The 9,430-nt window shown below is 33.9% G+C and overlaps 1 protein-coding gene across 1 annotated transcript in view; it reads right to left on the bottom strand.

Moving 5' to 3' along the window:
* Positions 1–3,881: 3,881 nt before the first annotated feature.
* Positions 3,882–9,430, bottom strand: part of sorbs2a (sorbin and SH3 domain containing 2a) — an 83,017-nt gene continuing 77,468 nt past the window's right edge. Inside the window, exon 23 of the mRNA XM_059343060.1 lies at positions 3,882–8,129. Coding sequence (XP_059199043.1) covers positions 8,068–8,129 — 62 coding nt within the window. The 3' untranslated portion in view covers positions 3,882–8,067. The remainder of the gene's footprint in view (positions 8,130–9,430) is intronic.

Below are 9,430 nucleotides of genomic sequence, written 5' to 3'. Positions count from 1 at the left end.
ATGCACATTAAACTGACTGATGTAACATTTCTGTATATCAACTGAAAAAGTTATAAGACGGCCAATGCACCTTCCTTGGAGACTGCTTTTAGTTTTTCTGCTGCACACACTTGGAACATTTTATAAAAAAACGTTGAAACACAAATGTACCTTTAGTCAGTAAGTAGATTGATCAAGTACTGTACTTGAGTATTTCTATTTTATGTAACTTTATACTTCTGCTTCACTACATTTTGAGGCAAATATTGTACTTTCTACTCCACTAAGTAAAAACGTAGCCGCTAGCGTCAGTTAGCCGATAGGGTCAGTTAGCCGCTAGCATCAATTAGCCGCTAGCTTTCGCTAATGACCGAATTTCACCACTTTCCCGCATTTCCCAACAAAGAAATAAGAGTTATCAGAACTATTGTCCCTTGTTGTGAACCCCAACTTAAAGATATAAGTAACAACAACTCACCAACTTGTTTTTGAGCAGACAACTGGCTTCCTTTGTTGTGCTAACTTACATTATTGCCCTAAATGTCAATAATTTATATTTCCAAGTTTTACCAACTTAAATCACTGTTTTAGGCCAAAAAACACAAGTTGGCTTTTTTGCAGTGTGGCTTGGGGCTGAAGCCATGCCGTTTTCAGTATAAATGTGTTATTTTCACCTATTAAATTGGATAAATTGGGTAACACTGGAAAGCTGAGACTCTTGTGGATTCAATGAGCCAATCTTATTCATGTGGGATGATGTTAGTCCCCATAGTAGACATTTCATTGACGTGAGAGCATTTTTTTTTTTTAAACTTGACCTCACTGTGGAAAATTACCTGCTGTGAGCTCTAGGATAATCACAGCCTCACCAAACTATAAACAAGAAAAAAAGCAGTTTCTTGACTAGACATGCTCACCATCCAATCACAAAGAAATGCAATTCTTGCAGAATTCTCCAAAATATCTCACATTTTAGACACCAAATCAAAGCATTGACTTGTCCCCCAAGATCTTGGTGTCTTTATGTGGTCATTTAGAGGGATTTTTTGACCATTCTTATCAATTCTTGAGTGATAAAAAAATAATAAATACATTTAACACCAAATGTGTGTAAAAAGTAACATCAACCCCAAAATTGCTGCAACAACTCATGAGACTTAATTGAGCATTAAACTGGTCTTCATATAGTTCCATGATGTTTTAACCACTTATAATAGCCTAAACAGTGTTGGAATGTAACTAATTACATTTATTCAAGTACTGTACTGAAGTACATTTTGAGGTACTTGTACTTTACTTGAGTATTTACATTTTATGTAACTTTATACTTCTACTCCACTACATTTTGAGGCAAGTATTTGTTTTCCTCCACTACATTTAGCTGCCAGCTTTAGTTACTTTTCAGGTCGAGATTTAACATAAAAAACATGATAAATTTAAATTGATTTTGTGTATTTATAAATTAAACCTTCTAATAGTATATACAGGTGCATCTCAATAAATTAGAATATCATGGAGAAGCCTATTTACAGTAGTTGAAGTCATTATTATATATAATAAGTAATATTAACATTTTTTGAGACACTGAATTTTAGGTCTTTATAAAATGTAAGCCATAATCATTATAATTAGAAGAAATTAAATACATTAAGACATAAAATGTTTCATTCTGTGTGTAATGGATCTATACAATGTGTTATTATACTACTTTTTGAATTGAATTCCTGACATAAATACACTTTTCTAAGACATTTTAATTTTATTGAGATGCATCTGTATAGTTAAAAGAAGCTCTACCTTTACAAAATTAAAACACTGCTTACATAAATACATCACAACAGATTTAATACTATATTTAGACTATATATCTAAGTAAGGTCATTCTGCATAAAGTGTACTTTTACTTTTGATACTTTAAGTACATATTGATGCTGATACTTTTGTACTATTACTTCAGTAAGTTTTGAATGCAGGATTTTTACTTGTAATGGAGTAATTTCACAGTGTGGTATTAGTAATTTGGTAACGCTTTATAATAAGGTACTTAATAAACCATTAATTAACAAGTAATAAGGCATTGTTCTCGCTTTAGATCCGGTAGTTGCAAAAAGTATAGTTAACTTATAGTTAACTTATAATAGATGAGCAATAAAGTATATTTTAATATCAATAAGCAAACAAAATAAGATTAATAAAGTAATAAGTAATAAGCATCTTGTAAGGACTTACAAGGGCCTTATTACTTGATTATTAATGGTTATTACCAGTGGTGGAAAGTAACTAAGTACATTTACTCAAGTACTGTACTTAAGTACTGTACTTAAGTACAGTACTTGAGGAACTTGTACTTTACTTGAGTATTTCCATTTTATGTCACTTTTTACTTGTACTTCATTTCATTTTTAGGCAACTCTTGTACTTTTTACTCCACTACATTTAGCTGCCAGCTTTAGTTACTTTTCAGGTTGAGATTTAACATAAAACATAATAGATTTAAAATTTGTACTAATTAAACCACACAAAGGTATATTAAGTAGTTAAAATTAGCCCTACCTTGACAACAGTAAATTTAAAGCTTACATAAATGCATCAAAAATAATAATACAATAATATATTTGGACAATCTGAGTGAGTCCATTCTGCATAAGGAGTACTTTTACTTTTGATACTTTAAGTACATTTTGATGCTGATACTTTTGTACTTTTACTTCAGTAAGTTTTGAATGCAGGACTTTTACTTGTAGTGGAGTAATTTCACAGTTTGGTATTAGTACTTTTACTTGAGTAAGGGATCTGAATACTTCTTCCACTTCTTCTTCTTCCTAACCAAAACACAGTTTATTAAAGATTTATGACGAGAAAAACATCACACAAGCTTCCAGATGGTGTAAACCACTTCTACTGTTGACCTGCTAGCTCCTGCTAAAGACATAATAAAGATAAATCATAAAGTTAGGAGAAATTGACCAATGAACTGCTGTTTTCAGTGTCAGTTCTACACAGGGGCCTCCAGGGGCCACTGCCCCTGTGAAGAAGCCTTTGGCCCCTGCTGTGGCCCCTGTGTCAAATTAATAATAAAATGATCAATTTATAACAATGAACAATGGAACCATTCTAACCTTTTTTTTGTTCAAACAATATCTCATTGTACACAAAAGAAACCCAGAATGTGAACATTATATAATAGTTTAACTCTATGGAGTCTTAAAGGGCTATTTTGTCCATATTTGAATCCTTTTCATGTCTTTACGTGTCTTTGTAAGTCATTTTATGTCTTTTTGTGTCTTTTTTTGGTAATTTTGTGTCTTTTTTTGTCATTTTTATGTCTTCTGTGGGGTTTTTTTGGTTATTCTGTCTTCTCATTTTGTGTCTTTTTCAAGACATTCAAAGATTTTGAATGCTTAAATATCATCTTTGCCATTTTTTCATGTGCTAATGTGCCCCTCTGATTAAACACTGGCCCCTCCTTGGCCCCCACAGTAAAACTGGTCTAGAACCGCCACTGGCTGTTTTTGGTGTTTTCATTAAACTCATGATAGGATAATAGAAAAGTATGCACCACCAGCCTTAACCACCAGAGGTCAGCAATAATACATTTTCAGAGAGAAACCCTGTGGAGTAACCAAACTGTTCAACATTTCTCACCCAGTGCATTGTCCATTTATATTTGCAAAAAGCCCTTTCTTTTAATTGGTGCTTTTTACTCTCATTACATTACCACCAACAACTGTGTATATGCAAAATTGGACATAAAACACATGATGCCACCTCACCTCTGTGCTTGGAATAAAGGGTCAAAAATGTTGCAATGTACCTTTAAAACATCACAAATGAGATTTCCTTTTTAGTCATCGTCAAATGTTCTGTCCTGTTAAGCTGAAAGTAAAAAATAATTGGAAATATTGCATCTACCAGCTGGATTTTATTAGCAATACAGCCCCATAAAATCATCCAAACAAATGCTAAGATATTGTAGAAATACTTAGGTCCAAGAGTGTGCATCGAATTTGATATTAACATGAATAACATATGAGATTAACATTTTCGTTACATGTATAAACATATCAGGCGTCAAATTCATGTCTTCAGTCCAAATCTGTTCCTATGTATGTATCAAAAGCAGATAAACTAGCGTTTGTTTCAACACTGTAGTTTGTGATCGTTCTGTGCACACGTTCCTGATGTTTTCTACACTATATATGCATAAATTAATTTTTTGCATCACAGAAGAGGTTTACATATACATGGCTATTAAATTAGTGAGTTGGATGTAAGGCAGCAATCACCAACTCTACTCACTCTAACTACAGTAACTTCAGCTTATTAAATACGTCACTGGCTCTTAAAACAACAAATAACTGGAGAGATAAAGGGAGATAAAGAAAAGGCCTACATGCCTGGCTACAATAATAATAATAATTACTCTGAAAAAGTGGAAATTAGCACCACTGATGGAGAATGTGAAGAAAGAAGGAGAGGAAACCAAATATGATGGTGGGTGAGAAAAAGCTGACTTTATAAAGCAAGTGGATGTTGGCCATATTACAGCTCTCATACAAAAAAACTTACAAAAACACACACACAGACACACACACACACACACACACACAAAGTGATCTCACACCAGCTGAAATAGTGGGTGACAGGGGGGTGACGTGAAGGACAATGAATGATAAAAACAAAAATATATCTTAAGGTGCTTCAAGAATTGTTTTCTTGTCAGTGTCCATCCTATGTGAAACACGTAAAATGAGAAAAAAAACAAAAACAAATCATATTCACTGAGCATGACAGGCTAAGATGGAAACTGCTGATAAATCCATATACATGAAACAGTGAGCCAATCACTCTGACAACACGGTTACCACCCAAAAAAAAACTGCAGTTACATGACTGAAGTTCATGATAAAGCGCTCTCTCCTCCTGCATCCAACAAAACAATTCAACATGACACCCGGCATCATCACAGCGCACCAACTATTGTTTTCTATTGTTATTTATTGTTCTCCGTCTCTATCTGGACAATGATAATTAACCCTTTGATGCACAACATATGGACAACCCTTCTAATGCACAACATGGGTCAAAAATGACTCATTCATCCAAATTTGATTAAAATTAAATTACCTAATACTATAATAATAGTAATTTGTTTCAAATAGTTACTTTCCACACTCATATATTTAATATGTTTGTGCACACTGCAAAAAAGCCAACTTGTATTTTTTGGCCTAATACAGTGATTTAATTTGGTAAAACTTGGAAATATAAATTATTGACATTTAGGGCAATAATGTAAGTTAGCACAACAAAGGAAGCCAGTTGTCCGCTCAAAAACAAGTTGGTGAGTTGTTGTTACTTATATCTTTAAGTTGGGGTTCACAACAAGGGACAATAGTTCTGATAACTCTTATTTCTTTGTTGTGAAATTCAGTCATTAGTGAAAGCTAGCGGCTAACTGATGCTAGCGGCTAACTGATGCTAGCAGCGCTGCTTGTTACAGCTACAAGAGTAGCCATTAGCGTATCAATGCTAACTCAAAATTGTGGTCACAACATTAGCTGACATTTCATAGCGGCGTTACAATCGTGCCAGAGAAATTCAGAGTTGAGCAAACTCAAAAACAAAACTTAAAATATTTAGTTTAATTGTCCAACTTAAAATTTTATCGAAGTTTGTTGCCTTGAAATTTTGAGTTCACCCAACTTTTCTTTTTTTGCAGTGTATCATTTTGTCACACATACAGTGTAGCTGGAAGGTTTTCACAGCGCTTCACTTTTTCCACATTTTTTTTTTATGTTTCAGCCTTATTCCAAAATTGATTAAATTCATTTTTCCTTAAAATTATACACACATTACCCCATAATGAAATTTTTGTCCCATGCTGTGCATTGGAAGAGTAGTGATACAAAAATGTTTTTTATTCAAAAAGTAAGAAATGAAAACAAAATATTAGGATGTATGATGATCAAAAACAAGTTGATTTAGGAAAACCTGGAATACTGAATGATGAAATTAATTTATTGTAAAGTTATAGAAAATTAAAAATTCAGTCGGGTCACTTTAGACCCATGTTGTGCATCAAAGGGTTAACAAATACAGATCCGGTAACACTTTCCATGCCGCCCAAAGTGTTATAACCACACCTGTAGTGCATTATAATCTGCTTATAGCACTGTATAGTTAGTAACTGTTATAATATTCCCAAAGCTTTATAACAACAAACACATCATAAAGCAATTCATAATGACTTATTACAAGTATCACAATACAGACATTTACTGTCTGAAATCATTCACTACTCACTTTATAGCAATTTCACCTTTTTTTAGTGCTACTGTCTGTACATAAAGTGAGAATTATTATACCTGAAATAGTGATATAAATTTAGAAATGTTGTTAATAAATTATAAAGAGTATTATTAAGAAATATTTTTGTTGAAGCTGTAGTTCTTTTTCCTTATAATGACAAGAAAAATCTAAAATTGGTGCTGAGAAAATAATGATAATAATAATAATAATAATAATAATAATAATAACAACAATAATGTGAGCAGAGACACACTATTAGTAATTTTGGAAAATATGCCAATAGTGAATTATTCTTCACAAAATCATTGTTTTTGCAGGGTCATAGTGTCTTGTAATTGCCATAGTGGTAATTTATTATAATATATTTATAATGCGTTATAATCACTGTACTGTTATACTGCTAATCCTAAATCTATAATACAATATAAGTATATTAATAATGCATAATAGCCACAGGTCTGCAAGAAGTCATGATAAAATGCTTTATAATGTGCTTTGATTCTTGTAAGAAGGCATAATAAATGTTGAGTGCTTATAACTATAATTACACAGTGCTGTAGGCAGATTATAATGCATTAAAGTTCATTAACATGCATTATAGACATGAGCTTCATAGAAAGTGTCACCAACAAGCCTTCAAATATGGTTTGAAAGATGTTTTTAAAAAAAAGCATCGTGTTGTTTCTAAAATCGTCTTATAACACAGTTCGACCAGCACTTGTCCTCTAATAAATATAATACCTAAAAAAAAGGCCGGTAACCTTTTTTTTTTTGCATACACTTTCTCAAACATGACCAATATACTCTGAAGCCCCGCAGTCATATGATTATTATTGTCTAGAGTGTCAAATCTGGAGTGAAATTTTGAGATTAAACAAACACAAAAGTGTGTTAAAGTTTTCGTTAAAGTGCATCAATCCTAGTGTGAAGATGAAGAACCGACAGGTCGAAAACATTTCACTGTTTTCTATTCTTATACTTTAAATCTATTATATCAGATTTAGACAGCAGGTGCAATGATACTTTTCACACTTGCAATATTTGAAATGATTGCTTAAAAATGATTAATGCTAGTGTTTCATATCCCCAAATCAAACAATCGGTCCGAACCTTGGGCGACACACGACATGGATACATGCACAGTCAGTTCCACATGTAACAAGTCACATCTGTTCACCTGAAATATCAGCTGCAAACTCTTTGTTTACAACAGCCCTGCTGACAGAATACTGTTTGTACAACACTCTCTGCACTCAATGTCTTTGGGGATATTTGTGATTGAACACTGAAATGAAATGTAAGTGTTTTTGTTTGAGAAACAGCAGAAAAAAAAGAAAAAAAAGGTGATCGTGGTGATCTTACTGCCCTTTAACAGAAAGAAAAGCATCACTGTGATGCCCTGTTTTCTATCATTGACTGTTTTTTTCAAAGTTCCTCTGATATCCTCCCAACGACAGTCGAAAGTTAAAGGTCACTGACCGGAGCACAAAGTTTTGGGTTCTCCATGATAGAAAAATAAGGATAAAAAGATAAAGATTAAAAAAACAACGTTATCTTAAAGAAGTCTTCCATTAAAGATGGCTAGTTAGAGCTAAATGTTCTGTCTGTGTGGAGCTGACGAGCCACACGTACACGCAAACACATAACTGTGCGACGGGTCTTAAGGGGACCGGGGTTGGGAGCCGGTCTCCTGCAGGGTGCTGTGCTGAGGGTGATGTCACAGAAAGGGGGCGGAGCCAGAGGGCAGCAGGGGGGCGGGGCAGTCTGGAATCATCATTATAGCTGCTTCACGTAGTTTCCTGGGAAGGTTCCAAACAACTTGCTCCGTCGAGAGGTCCCTTCAAAAACAAAGAGCAGTAGAATTAGATTGTCAGCGCTTGGATCTCTGCCTGGCAGGACCAGGAGCTGACACAAATGTTATTTCAGCTCAGTGCGGCCTGGAAACGGGCCAAAATAGAGGTCAGACTAAATCACATGAAAACATCTTTAGAGGGCAAAGTTGTTGGTGAAAGAATGTAAAGATTAACACGGAAAAAACAGGTTCTCAGGGCCATCAGACTCACTCAGCTGTACAGGATCATGTTGAGCCAACAGTGGTGTAATAACTGTGTGGTGGGGTCACAGTGCCCCCTAGTGGTTGATTAGTAACGCTACATCATAGAGCAGCCCACAAACCTACAAACATGGTGTTCATCTGTTGCCCAGCTGCTAGGTAACAAATATCTTTATCTACACTACCGGTCAAAAGTTTTAGAACACACCAACTTTTCCAGAATTTAATTGAAAATTATGCAGTTTAATGTCTCAGTGTACATTTGCAACATTTAAAATTCTTTATTGAGCATGATAGTGTTTTGAAAGTAAAAAAAAGATTCAAAATCACATTTTATGTTGAACTAAAGGACTAAAAAAAGACACAAAATGACCCAAAAAAAGACATGAAAAGAATTCAAAAACGGACAAAATAGCCCAAGACTCCATAGAGTTAAGTTGTTAACCCATTTCTTGTTCCCTGAAAAGAGGCCTAGTTGCATTATTCTGAAATGTAAATTATCTTTCAGTTTTGGTTAAGCTTACCTTTTTTTATTTACCTCTGGCAGTTCACCACTTACCTTTGTACCCTTTCAAGCTGTTCATTTGACTTGAACTGCTTGAATTTCAATAAAAAATGGAAAAATTGGGGTGTTCTAAAACTTTTGACCGGTAGTGTATATCAGTGCACAGTGATGGAATGTAACCAAGTGCATTTGCTTTAGTACTGTAATTCTATACAAATTTGAGGTACTTTTTTGAGTACTTTACTTGAGTATTTCCATTTTATGACGCTTTCACTCCACTGCATTTTAAGAAACCGATATTGTAATTTTTACTCCGCTACATTTAGCTGAAAGCTTAAGTTGCTTCTCAGGTCAAGATTTAACATAAATTGAACAACATAACAGTATATTACGTAGTTAAAGGTAGCCCTACCATGACAACAGTAAAACACTGATTATAATAATAATAATAATAATAATAATAATAATGATACAATACTAGAAAATTTCCTCTGGAGAAATTGTGAAAGGGCCACGGGGGCTACTGCCGGTGTGTGTGCACTATGATGAGATTCTTCAGAGATTTATAACAATTAATACTA

This window comes from Centropristis striata, chromosome 1 (genome assembly GCF_030273125.1).
Source record: "Centropristis striata isolate RG_2023a ecotype Rhode Island chromosome 1, C.striata_1.0, whole genome shotgun sequence".
Taxonomy (NCBI): domain Eukaryota; kingdom Metazoa; phylum Chordata; class Actinopteri; order Perciformes; family Serranidae; genus Centropristis; species Centropristis striata.
Note: the sequence above shows the minus strand (reverse complement) of the source record. Positions and strands in the feature narration are given on the sequence as shown.